At 41.1% G+C, this 14,082-nt stretch overlaps 1 protein-coding gene across 1 annotated transcript in view; it reads left to right on the top strand.

Annotated features, from left to right (window-relative positions):
* The window catches only part of RAPGEF5 (Rap guanine nucleotide exchange factor 5), a 115,803-nt gene that overhangs the window by 81,127 nt on the left and 20,594 nt on the right, over positions 1-14,082 (top strand). The window contains exons 7-12 of the mRNA XM_066628338.1: positions 979-1,009; positions 2,524-2,602; positions 5,821-5,970; positions 8,741-8,838; positions 11,392-11,514; positions 12,368-12,546. Coding sequence (XP_066484435.1) covers positions 979-1,009; positions 2,524-2,602; positions 5,821-5,970; positions 8,741-8,838; positions 11,392-11,514; positions 12,368-12,546 — 660 coding nt within the window. The remainder of the gene's footprint in view (positions 1-978; positions 1,010-2,523; positions 2,603-5,820; positions 5,971-8,740; positions 8,839-11,391; positions 11,515-12,367; positions 12,547-14,082) is intronic.

Genomic DNA, 14,082 nt, shown 5'->3' with positions numbered 1-14,082 from the left:
CACAGAAATAAAATATCTGAGTTAAAAAATCAAAACAGTTAAAAAACAATGGTACAGGAGCAGATTAAAATGTAAATCAGCTATAACAACACAAAAGCAGCAACAGGAATTAAAAGTGCTTTTAATTTAGAACTTTGTATTCTAAATTATTTCTTTTGTTTGTAAGCTTTTCTGTAGTTGCTAAATTTTGCATACTGCATGCTTCCCCCTTTTGTCTAAAGAGTGTCACTCTCATAAGAAGAGCCCGATTGGATCAGGCCAAAGGCCCTCTGGTCCAGCTTCCTGTATCTCACAGTGGACCACCACATGCCTCAGGAAACACACAAGACAGCAAGATACCTGCATCCTATTGCCACTCCCTTGCACCTGGCATTCTGAGGTAGCCTACTTCTAAACCAGGAGGTTTCACATACCCATCGCAACTTGTAACCTGTGATGTTCCCATTATGGCAATGGACTAGGTGGTGATGGTATACTGTCAGTGCAACAAAACACAGGACACAGATACCTGCCCTGAGGTGTTACAACCCACAATTCAACACAAGGGAACCAACAAGGGACGTAGACATAAATGGGAAGAATATGTAATTATTATTACACAGGCCTACAAGAAAACCTTCTTTAAAAAAGTTGTCAAGGATGTTGTCAAGGATGTTTGAACGAATTTAGGATATTTTTGGGGTGTTTTGGGATGTTGAATCAAAAAATGGCATCTGTTTTTCCCGATTTGTCATTACTTCCTCACAAGGAAGCTGCTTGAATCGGCATATATGGTGGCTATATAAGCTGCTTGAATCGGCATATAAGGTGGCTATGTTTAACTAGAGCCAGTTGGGCAAAACTGATATCATTTTGGGATTCTCAAATATACTCAAGAATGACTTTTAAGACAACAAAATATGTGTACACCTGTGTTGCTTGGTTAACGTCAAGACTTTGTATTTGAACAGAGAGTAATGTATTGTTTTCTTGTTTCAGCACTGTAGATGAATATTCACCTCACAGAAAGGTAATGCAGAGCTGTATGGTATTTGCATTTTATCTTGATTACTGGTGTGTGACCTTATTTTTCACTGTCTTGGTTCCTTTTAAGTCATTGAAGGCTAGTGGCCAAAAGTATGAGCTGGGCTAGACCTTGTAGCACTGTTCTCAAAGCATTTTTTCCTGACAGCAGGATGTAAGGTTTTCCTTCTGGCCATGTGAGTTAAGCTAAAGTGGCTGTGGCATTATTAGCATTTAGCCAGTATATGCTGAGATGCCAGAATCCAGCAAGAGCCAGTCAGAATGTCCTTGCCTGTCTGCAAAAAGGCAGTTTTAAATCTGAATAGACTTGGGCAAGCAAATATGGGCAAAGATATTGATTGCACATGTCAGGTAGTTTATCGGGGTAGAGATGGTTGTGCAGAGAGAGAGAGAGAGAGAGAGAGAGAGAGAGAGAGAGAGAGTTTGTTTAGCTAGTGGAGGGTAATGGCAAGAGGAAGCATTGTCCTACAGTTTAGTTGGGACAATGTTGCTGTGAAAATGTTTTCTTTCTGTTTATATATCACTTTTCAGGCCAAGGCCTTTCAAAGTAGTTTGCATGAATTGAAACACAAAATCAGGTGTTCTGGCTACTGCTGCTGGTTCTTAAGGCTGCAGCAGGCCTGATTATAAATGACAACCGATTAAAAATAGCCACCAGGAACAACTTGACAGCAGGCAACAATTGCAACTTGGCTTAGTATACTGAGATAATAAAACACAAGTTACAGCACCACTCTTTCTTTTTTTATACACAGTTCTAAGCTGCCATAGCTTGCACAACTCCTAAACTTGGTTGTTGGTTGGAAGGAAGGGAGGAGGGAAATTTAATTCACTTCCTCCTAAAGCAATTATAACTGGAAGGGGGAGGAACTGTGTGCCCAGCCTGCTATGCAGGAGTGAGAGAGAGAAGGGAGAATATGACAGAAGCTAAGAGGAAGGGAAGAGAGAGAAAAAAAAACACAGCAAGCAAATGATGGGCTGGAAGAAAGATTGTCAAATGTGAGAAATCGAAACATGGTAGGGGCCACAAGTGTAAAATAGCCCCAGTCAGGCCAATGCCCAAATGCCTGGTGCAACCTGAATTTGACAAGAGTCCTCACTCCAGATCATGTGCTATGGCTGCTGCTGCAGGTACTTAAGGCTGCAACAAGCCTGATATAAATAGCTCCCATGTGTTGCTGTGGTCAGGAAATAAACTAGATTAAAGCTTAAGGAGTTTTAAAATACTACTGGGGAAGCACAGAGAGAACTGTAGAAAATAAGACAGCACTGAAATTTCTCGCAAAACCAATTTGCTGCTATTCTAAGTGCTCTTTCACTCTGCAGTTCTCTTGCTACTGCCTGAGACAACTCCCAGTTCATTTAGCCAAGACAGGATGGGTGGATTTCCTTTTTCTTTCTTTTTAAGGATACCCAACAATTTTGGGCCAGATTTATCTTGAGCTTTGCAGTTATTGCTTTGTTTATTATTCAGTGTTGTTTGTTTTCATTCTCCCATAGCATAAAGCCATTTTGCATCAGTTTAGTCTCAAGGAGAACTGGCTCCAGAACAGAGGAACTGTGAATGAAACAGAGGAAGGTAAGAAGTGAAAGGGAGCAATGGAAAGAGATCCGATTGGTGCAGAATCTTCACATTTCTACATAAATGGTGTAAACAAAGTCACCATTAAATCCAGTATTGCTGTGGGAGCTGGTGTATAGTAGCAACTAGTAGATTGTACTGTGGATCAAGACTTTGCTAATTCAAGTATCACCTCTACCATTAACACTAGGTGACCCTAGACAAGGTGGTCCCTCTTAGCTTCCAGTTTCCAGCTGCAGAAAGGGAATTCTTATTCCTTTTACAGGGTTGTTGTAAGGATTAGTTCAAGATACTGCCACTGAAGTGTTTTGCACACTTAAGCAGCACTATGAAAATGTTTAGTAGTAGTGGCATTATTACAAGTTGAGAACTATTCAATTTAGTGAAAATCCCTTTCTGTATTTTGCAGTATGTAGTGCTTTTTAATCTTATGCCAGATTTGTATCCTACCTTGTTGTTTGTAAAATAATGTCCACAGTGACTCACAGTAATAAAGAGCAATAAAGCCACTATAAAAGTAAAATGATTAAAAATACTTTGCTTAGCATAACGTAGTAGCTTGTATCCAGAGTACTGTGAGTGCAAGGAAGCTCACAGGAGCAGACCTTCCTTCCCCTTTCAGTCCCCATCATTCCCCAAAAAGCTGCTCTAGAGGATATGGGGGGGGGGCTGCTCTCAGGAATGACCTGTGATGCAGGATGAAGGGAAATCTCCCAAACCACCCAGAGGCAACTTGTGTGAATATTGTGCAGCTTTCACAGTGACAATATCCTGTGCAAGCGCACAATGCCAAACTCTTTGCATTGTGCAAACAAAGATACATTTACTTACTGCACATATTGCAATCAGTTGTTCAGCAGAAACATTCCATTATAGTGCAAACATTTCAATTTGCACAATGTTCCAGAACTGCGTAGATTTACTCTTCACAAAACAGAAAATGGGTTTCTGTTCAGAATATTTATCTACCGCTTTGCAAAGAAGTCCACATAATTAAATAGTTTCCCATTTCAAAAAGGCTCACAGCCTTAAAAAACATTTAGAAGAAACAACAGCCATATAGTGTAGAAGATACACTCTGCTGGGTTGAACAGGAACAATAAGGGCCATACTGTTTTTCTTCTAAGGAGTGCAATGCAATGTATGTAGGGTTATTTCATTTTATCCTCACAAATCCTGTGATGTGGACTAGGCTAAAAGGTTATGCTGGGCCACCGAATGAGATTCATGAAAAACAGAAATTTGAACTCTGGTTTGCAAAACTCCAACTTTATACAATACTGCGAAGTTCAACAGTATGAGTAGAAGGAAGGTGACCTTGTTTTTGGATAAGGCTGTAGTGTTGCATCTTTTCAATGAATATTATAGACTGCATACCTGTGGCTGGTTCATGCTTAGGGCATTCCATTTCCTGCAGACACCTTGGTGGAATGTAGAGATCACCTGTAGACTCACAACCAGCAAGACACATACAGAGGCACCATTTATAAGAACCAGTGCCTCCATATAGATATTGTATGTGTTGCATGTACTGTGTGTTGCACCATTACTTACATGATTGCACTGTGATTGACAGGCATAGAAGCACGTAGGGCATAACAGTAGCCTTGCAATTAAACCATGCTCAAGTGGAAATACTTACATACTTTGGTACTTACATAGCTAAAGTTAGTTTTGCATCAGCAGCAAAAAAGCTTCTCCAGATCAACTTGCTGCAGAGGGAGAAGGGGGTGGGAACCTTGTCCATTTCACTTACTCCACTCTTCAAGTGGAATGACTGAAGCTTCCCTTACTGGAAAGAAAAAGATGTACAATGTAGTAAAGTTCTCTCTTTTTGCAGCAAGGCAATTTGCCCACATCTGTCACTATCCCGTGGGAAATCTTTCTTTTTAAACAATTAAAAATGTGGCTGTGCACTTGCTGTTTAGCTCTATTTAAGAACATAAGAACAGCCCCACTGGATTAGGCCATAGGCCCATCTAGTCCAGCTTCCTGTATCTCACAGTGGCCCACCAAATGCCCCTGGGAGCACACCAGATAACAAGCGACCTGCATCCTGGTGCCCTCCCTTGCATCTGGCATTCTGACATAACCCATTTCTAAAATCAGGAGGTTGCGCATACACATCATGGCTTGTACCCCGTAATGGATTTTTCCTCCAGAAACTTGTCCAATTCCCTTTTAAAGGCATCTAGGCCAGTCGCCATCACCACATCCTGTGGCAAGGAGTTCCACAGACCAACCACATGCTTAGTAAAGAAATATTTTCTTTTGTCTGTTCTAACTCTCCCAACACTCAATTTTAGTGGATGTCCCCTGGTTCTGGTGTTATGCGAGAGTGTAAAGAGCATCTCTCTATCCACTCTGTCCATCCCCTGCATAATTTTGTATGTCTCAATCATGTCCCCCCCTCAGGCGTCTCTTTCTGGTATGCAAACAGGGAGGAGAAAAAATTTCCCCTTCACAGGGTAGCAACAGCAACAATGGTGGTAGCAAGAAATCTTCATTGTACTCTTTGTGGTAGACAGACAGGAGAGCTTTTACCAGTAGCTGCAATGGCAGGCACTATTAGATAGAGGGCAGTTGGGATAAGCTGCCATGGCAAGGGCTCTCATCAAGGTGAGAGGGATGGACAGATGGAAGCTTGCCAAGCAGCTACTGCAGTGTAATTAGTAATGTAAGAAAGAGGGAATGCTTTAATAGTTAATGGGTGAAGTTTCCCCAGCATAACTATTCTCCTTGAACAGGGCTAGCAATAATAACTATGAAAGCAGCCAAAAACACACACTTTTTTGTTCTAGTCTGGAAGCACCATCTGTCAGTGCTGTGTTGTTGTTTTGTTCTTGCGTTTTTCTAGGAAAAAGGAAATGTGCCTGTAGGTCAGTGTACAGCAGCTGTGGCTTCTGCTGTCAAAGAATGACCGTAACCTCCTGATTTTAGAAATGGGCTATGTCAGAACGCCAATGCAAGGGAGGGCACCAGGATGCAGGTCTGTTGTTATCTGGTGTGTTCCCTGGGGCATTTGGTGGACCACTGTGAGATACAGGAAGCTGGACTAGATGGGCCTATCCAGTGGGGCTGTTCTTATGTTCTTATAACCAAAGCATTTCCGTAATTCAATTTATGAAGTTTTCCCAGCCCTTACTAAATTTTGTCTCTATTGATAGAATTATTTTTCTCTTCCTTTCTCTCCCTCTCTCTCTGCCTGTCTGCAGTTTTTTGTCGTGTATATATAACAGAACATTCTTATGTCAGCGTAAAAACTAAAGTATCCACTTCAGCTCAGGAGATCTTGAAAATTGTAGCAGAAAAGCTTCAGCATTCACAGGAAGACCTGGCTTTGGTAGCTGTTTCGTTCTCTGGAGGTAAATTATTTTCAGCTATCAATATTCCCAGTTTTTTTCCTCCTCTATCTTATCTGAAAGAGAGCGCTGACATTTTCTACTGCAAAGATAGGTCTGTTCCCCTATGGGTCCACAGCTGGATGACCATAGTTACAATAAGGAGCTGCTTAGCAGAGAGGAGTTTCCATGACAACAGCTAATTCTTTGGTATTGTTGGATAATGCATTTCCACATGAGGACTGGATTGTGAAGGACTTCTCATGTTCAAAAATGTGTTTTACAGTTTGCCACTACAGATAAGTCTTTGAGTTCATGATTTATATTAACAGTTAGGGCATTGAGGTGGGGCATCTGTAAAAGGGATGGGTCTCCCTTTTGGACTGGAAAATGCACTGGTGTGTTTAAATGTACAGGAACTGGAAGAGAGAGAAAATTGGGCATATAAACGTGTGTCCCGCAAGTAATGCTTTCTACATGTAGAAGACCCCTAATCTAGAGCCCAATCACCTTTTTTAGAAAATAATTTAATTTTTACAGCACCAAACTTATTACTCGCCTCTGAAACAAAAATCACATGGCTTACATATTGTTATGTTTGCTCTGTATGATTTGTCTGGCCACAGTGTTTTACAGCAATGTATTTGGGTCTCTGGAAATCTGTTTTGTTTTGTTGCATCATGATATTATATGAGGAAAACTCAAAAGAAATAGCTTAACCATAAATGTGACAGAATGTATCAAAAGGCCACTGACTGAATTTAGAATAAATTCAGAGCTGCTCCTTTTGAAGCAGACAACATGCCTAGAATGCATCGGACTGTTTTTTAACATAAAATCAAAGCCATGTTGTAATACTTCTGTTTTGCTATAGGATACTGTTTACCAATCTGAAAACATTAGTGTGCATTCCATTAATGAACACTGAGCCAGGATGGTGTAGTGGTTTAGGAGTCAGACCTGGAAGATCCAGGTTTCAATCCCCCCTCATCCATAAAGCTTCCTGGGTGACCTTGGGTGAATCATTATCTCTAAGCTTTGCCTACCTCACAGGGTTGTTGTGAGAAAAAAAGGAGAGGAACTATGTATACCATCCTGGGCTCCTTGGGGGAAGGGTAGTATAAAAATGTGAAAAATAAATATAACTGCACAGAGTGCGATTCACACAGCCTCACTGCAATGAATAGGACAAAAGCAGCTACACCCATTTATTTCAGTGAAGGGTGCACATAAGCCAAGCGTGGTAGTTTTGTTCCTCTAATCTGTGGTAAAGCATATTAATTCCCATGTATTGTGTCTAAGTGATAATATCTACTGCCCACACTCTAGCCTTGCCACCGGTTCTGGATATTGTAAAAAGTGCCATAAGGCACTCTGGTGCCCAAGGTAAGGTCGCAGTGCCTGCACTGAGGTCAGCGCCAGTTGGCGCTGGGCCTCGGTGCCTTGGGTGAGTGCTGGGCAATCAGTATTGCCACCGATTGGCAGTGAGGCTTTTCAGGATAGGGGGAAGGATGGAGGAGGGCAGAACTGGCTGGTGGGAGTATCAGGCCTGGGAGAGGAGTGGAGACAGTGTTAGAGACTGCTGTCAAATCCTAAACCCCCTCCCAAGCTGCAGAGACTGACACAACTCTCCTCAGTTCTGTGCCTGCTCAATAGTGGGTGCTGATCTGAGTAGATTCATTGGGGCCACCTGGGCTCAACATGGCATAAGGGAACCATGTCCCCTTACCATGAGGAGACCTCTGGGAGCTTTCCTGGCCACATAGGATACAGTGGCAGACATTTTGGCACCACTGCCTTTCTGGGTGCCAGGGAACCATAGAATTGGGCCCTTAGAGATAATGTCCTAAAATTTTTTTTAACATTGCACTATGGATGTTTCAGATGTTCTGCATCAAAAGTCTTTCACAGTCTTCTGACTTGTAATTTTACAGTTTGTTCACAGGTACTACACATTGTGATTTAAAATTCACTTCTGAGGATGTCTGTTACTGCAGGCATCTGTCCTAGTTTGACACACTCTTTTGCTTCCAATTAATTTTTGTGGCACACAAGATATACTTAGAAGGGAACTTGATCCTTGATGCTGAGATCAGGCCCCAACTATTGTGCCAACAGCAGCAGCTTTCAGCACTGTTAAGCTAGTTCTAACTGTAAGCTTCTACCCATTGCGCAAGTAATGCACAAGAGACGTTTTTAGATGGGAGGGATTGTTAGTGTAACCTTATCCACTAGCATCACTTGGCCAAAACTTGCCGTAAGAGTTGTTAAAGGCAAGTGGGATGTACCTAGATAGCATTATCCTCTTTTTTTTTTTCTAAATAAGAGCCTGTAAAGCTGTTGAATTTTTAATCTGTGCTACGCTGCAGCCACCAGCAGAGGGAGGAGCAGATGAATAAGATTGAGCTGATCAACAAGCCTTTAGAGCAGTGATTTTCAACCACTGTGCTGTGGCACATTGTGCTGTGAATGGTCTGCAGGAGTTTGGGGAAGGGTCATTTACTAGTAGTGCCATTGGGGAATATGAGCCCCCTCCCACCAGCAGGGTAGTGTGCCTTGTCAATTGTCTAAACCTGTTGGTGTGCCTTGACAATGTTAGCACCTTCTCAGTGTGTCATAAGATGAAAAAGGTTGAAAATCATTGTTCTAGAGAAACTCTTGTTAGGTTCTAAATTAGGAGGCATGTATAGTTAGCTACTGTAGAGAAGGTACATTTGCTTTCCACTTTGAGAATGTGTTTCAGTGTCAAAATATGAAGTTACAATATGTTTCTTTTTTTGTATCCTTATTAAAGAAAAGCATGAATTACAACCAAATGATCTGGCAATCTCCAAATCCCTTGAGTCCTCTGCTCGTATGTTTGTATTCCGGAAAGATCTGACTGATACTCTGGTAAGGCTGTGTGTTCAGAATCTTTAAGACTTCTCTCTAAAAACTAGGTAGCTGAGAGTTTCTAAAATCATACTGCATAAAGAATTTTCTAGTTTTCTTCTCCTGAAGATTATGATTAGTTAATTTATTTCACATATCTTTACTATAAATAAAGATGTGTACAGTCGTGTGCCACTTAATGACAGGGATCGGGACTGCGATCCTTGTTGTCAAGCAGCGCTTAACACAATGTGAACCCTCTGCAAGGAAGGGGATAATCCACTCCCCTTGCCTCTGGAGGCTTGTCTGAGCCTCCCAGAGGCAGTGCACGTTTGCATGCTGCCTCTGCAAGGCTCAGATTGAGGGAAATCATGTCTATTGTGCAACTTCTGTTTTCCTGGTTTTTTTTCTGGGAGGCTCAGACAACCTTCTGTAGGCAAGGGGAGCAGAGCTCCCCTTGCATTCAGAGGGTAGGGGTGTGCACCCCTGATGATCACGTGACTACACGTGGTCTTCGGATATGCGATCCCAGTGTTAGCTGGAACATCGCTAAGGAGCGCACACCTATGTATTCTTTCCTTAGTTTTTTTTTCTTGTGAAATGCCTATAACTGGGCATGTGTGTTTTTGAGTATCAGTTATGATACTGATGTTTTGTATGATATGTAACTTTTGAGCAGTATTAAATTGTTTTTCTTAAGTCTTGTTTCTTTAACAGCCAAATGGAGGTTACTTTCGGAATAGCCCTCATAGTTGCATGATTAAATCTTTCAGTGTTGCAGTAACATTTTAATAGAATCTTTACAACCAGGAAAACCATGTTTAGAAAATAAAAACTTAATTAAGTCATATTCAGCTGAAACTTTATTATGCTGCAATTCTGAAACTTTACTAGGCTTCATATACACTTACCTGAAACTAAGTCCCTTTGAACTTCATTGGGCTTATTTCTCAGGAAATAAGGGGGAAATGGAGGAATTTATCATATTCTTACAGGTATCTGTAATACTTAACATGGAAGCATGGTCAATAATTTTATGTATTTGTTAGATTATTATTATTATTATTAACAGTATTTATATACCGCTTTTCACTAAAATCTCAGCAAAACATTTTTTTACTTGCAACACAAAACATATTGAGGCTTGAATTTTGATCATAATTCAAGCTTTATTGGCTTATTCTTCTGATAATGATTGTGATATCCTTTGTGATATTCTTTCCTTTGTGATATCTGATGTGATAATGGTTTCAATATTTTACCTAACTTTTCAAACAATTAGTTTTGCTTTCCTTTTTTGTCCCTAATTAATACTTAAAAGAGGTGGGGTGGAGGTTACCTAATGTAATAAGGAAGCGATACAGGTCATCCCTCATTATCCACTGGGGTTCCATTGGATTAAAAAAAGTTGATAGTGGGATGGTGGATAAAAAAAATCTGTGGATAAAAAAACAGTGGAAAAATAGATTTAAAGACCCACTTCCAGGTTTCTTTCCTCCATTGCTCCTACGGGAATAAGGTCATGCCTCGACATCCCCAGGACTCTGCTGATACCATAAAATGTATTAAACAAAAGTTTAAAAAAATTAAAAAGTACATCCCTTTTCAATTGTGGTTTAAAAACAGCTTTTCTTACTGTTACAGAGAGGCAGAGCCCAATCCTGGGCTCGACGTGCTGGCTTACCGCCGGCACACACTGTTGCAAAAGTGCCATAAGGCAAGTTCATGAGGCTTACTGCCGGGCGAGCGCCCGTGCTAGCCTAGCGCTGGCTGGCTCTGGGCTAGCACTGGGCAGGTGTCCGACCTCCACCACTTGGCAGTCGCACGGACTGCCGAGCCGCAGTAAGGTAAATGGGGGTGGGGGGAAGCGGGAGGCAGCGAGAGGGCGGGTGGGAGACATGCTGGGAGAGGGACTGGGGAGGGAGGGAGGCGGATCCAGTGGAGCTCCGCTTCACTGGATCCAGAGCGTTCGTGTGGAGTTCAGCGCCCTACACAAACGCTCTTCCCTCACTGCCAACCTTTTGGTCAGCGGTGAATCGAGTAGCCCCATTGCAGGCCTACTTCCCTTACCCGGGAGAAGGGAAAGAGAGGTGCCGCCCGTGGCTGCTGTGGGTGTGCTGGATGCAGCGGCCGTTTTCAGTGCCGCCGCAGCCAGGTACCACGGGAGCACAGGATTGGGCTGCCCGTCAGCAATTAGAAATGCAAAGGACCCCATGCCTTGCCTGGCCCAGCTGAAGAATGAAATGATTTCTTGCATGACTGTTTCTCTACAACAGTAAGAAAGGCAGTTTTTTAAAACTGTGGCTTTAAAGGGATGCATTTTTCCCCTTCTCCAGGAATCATCACATTCCTTCTCATTTTCAGTGGCCATTCGTATTGAGTCAAATCCATGTATAACAAGGTTGGACCTCTACTGAGGAATGAATTCTATAGTATTGACAACTGTTTCAATCTTAGAAGCCAAAACGTTTTAGAGAAAATACATGTTACTAGATAGAGATTGTTATATGGTTGGGATTTCAGTCATGTGTGTTTGTTCAGAAATGTTTGCCTTCTGTCCACTGATTTTTTTAGAACCCTTTTGCTGAAAATGAAGAAAGCCAGCAACGATCAGTGAGAATTTTGGGAATTAACACTTGGGATCTTGCTTTGGAATTAACAAACTTTGACTGGAGTCTTTTCAACTTGGTTCACGAGGTGAGAAGCAAAATTTGAACATACTGACTGTAATCTCTGTTGACTACTTTTATTTTAATGGGGTAATTTCAACAAAACAATTGTTTGATGCTGCTGCAATAGTTTTCTTCAGGAGCTTCCTAAAGTTGTAAAGTTCATGAATTGGTCCCAGAAAAGGATGCAGTAGGAATCTAGAGTTGTATCCTAAGAAAATTAGTCATGACCATTGAAGGCAATGAAACAAATTAGTTATGACTAAATATCCCATTAATTTCAGTGGGACAATCATTACTAGCTTTCTTAGAATACAACTCAAGATTCCCACCTGTAAAAATCTAAGCGTGTCTCAAAAGTTGCATCAGACTCTACTATCTGCAATCTTGTACTTGCTTACCTGGGGTGGGTCCCACTGAAGTCAATGAGACTTACTTCTGACTTAGGCATGCCTAAGATTGAGCTGTCAGCAAGTTATGTGTTTAAGTAAAAATGGAATGTTTTCTGTGGCTTATGGAGAAAGTTCTTGTTACCATCCTTAGAAGTATAAATGCATATGTAGTGTTGACAAAGGAAAATAAACAGATTTTATCAAGATCTCTAAAGCAAGTTCATTAGTTCTTAGACTGAAACCTATCAGCAATTACTGAATTCCAAGCCAGACTGTTCTTGCATTTTTCATAGCTGTGACCTGAAGAGTTAATTGCTAAAGTTATCACAACATTAGTTGTGATTCTGAACTCTTTCTGAACTGTTTGAGGTCGGTTCATATATTATTAAAAAGAGCTGTCTGACAGAGTAGCAACAGTTATGCACCAGATCATTAAAATCTGTGTTACATTTTTATAAAATGCCTAATTACTTTTTAAATGTCTTACAGCAAGAGCTGATATACTTCACCTTCAGCAGACAGGGCAGTGGGGAAAACACTGTGAATCTTAGCCTTTTGCTGCAAAGATGCAATGAAGTTCAACTCTGGGTGGCCACAGAAATCCTCCTCTGCAACCAACTCTGCAAACGTGTCCAGCTAGTGAAAAAATTCATTAAAATTGCTGCTCAGTAAGTTACGTGCAGTGTGAATGTTGAAACTGGAATCCTCTTTTGTGCATAGTCAGCCTTTTAACACAAAAAAAATAAAAATAAATGTATTGCTACGCTGTCCAATTTGGTTAGGACATTCTGATGCACATATAAAATATGTGAGACAAGAACAGTAATGTATTCTGTCTAAAAATAGGTATGCACTATGTGATTCTCTCTTTATTCTTCCAGTGCAGTTTGAAAAATCTGTGCTGGTCTTGCCCCAGCTGCATCTCAGCAATTAAATCTTGCATGATTGTTATAAGATGTAGAGATGTATAAGATGTAAGCACTATCTACTCAATATTTTCTGTGTTTTAATCTTTAGTCTCTGTATGCAGAGCACTGCGTCATATCTCATTAAACTATTACTATTTATTAGTAAAGTGCAATTTCATGATCTGTTGTGTGCCTATCAAATCTTCTGCCATCTGAACAAAGTTCTTTCATGAATTGTGTTCTGATAAATTGCACAGAAAATGCAGTTTGTTTCAGTGAGCAGCATGTTAATTTCCATCATTATCATCAAATACAGGTCCAGCCTTGTTATATACGGATTTTTTATACATGAATTTGACTCAACATGAATGGCCATTGCAAATGAGAAGGAATGTGCTGTTCCCTGGAGAAGGGGAAAAATGCACCCCTTTAAAATCAGTTTAAAAAACTGAACAGTCCTTTAACAATAGCTTCGTTAATGAGAGAGAGAGAGGGCAGCTGGCTGACAATCCATCAATCCTTCTCTCTCCAGGTAACCCCTCTCTTCCCCCTGAGCAAAGAAAGAAAGGTGATCACTTTGCATTGGTGAAGGGAGGAACTGAGTGAAGCGCCTTTGTAAGCGCTTGGAGGAGGACTGATTGATGGATTGTCTTCTTAATGACTCTTATCTTACATCGCAAAGGTTAGCAAGGCTGTTTTTAAATCACTGGAGCAAAGAAACTTTGTTTTTTAAATTGATTTGCTATAGTGTGTTTTTTGCCATCCACGTGAGTGCTTCGAACGGAACCCAAGCGAATAATGAGGCTCAACCTGTACTAACTTTGATTGTTTTTTTATAGAAAGGATGGGTTTTATGTGACTTGCGAGATTCCATTGCTTTTCAATCATTGGAAAAGATTGACATAGATTTTAATACATTTGTCCTCTAAACATCAGTGTTCTGTGTTAATTGATACTGGAACTGCTCTAAGTAGTATAATGCAGTGGTTCCCAAACTTTTTAGAGGCCCTAGACCAGGAGTGTCAGACATAAGGCCTGGGGGCCGGATGCCCTTCTTATGTTCTTAAAACAGCTGCCATAGAGCTTAGAAATGGACAGCTGACTTAGCTTACTCTTTAAAACACTGTTTAAACACTGTTTAAAACAAATTCTGCTAATTTGTGAGTAAGCTGTAGTGCTGTCAGTAAATTCCATTCCAGATTATCAGAGACATACCGCTCCTGTGGTGTAATATGGCGCATGTCATGGGGAGGGGCGCCAGAGCATGCGCTCCAACTCCTTCTCCATTGGGAAGCA

This window comes from Tiliqua scincoides, chromosome 5 (genome assembly GCF_035046505.1).
Source record: "Tiliqua scincoides isolate rTilSci1 chromosome 5, rTilSci1.hap2, whole genome shotgun sequence".
In the NCBI taxonomy this organism is placed as follows: Eukaryota; Metazoa; Chordata; class Lepidosauria; order Squamata; family Scincidae; genus Tiliqua; species Tiliqua scincoides.
The sequence above is the reverse complement of the archived record's forward strand: the minus strand, read 5'-3'. Positions and strand labels throughout refer to the sequence as shown.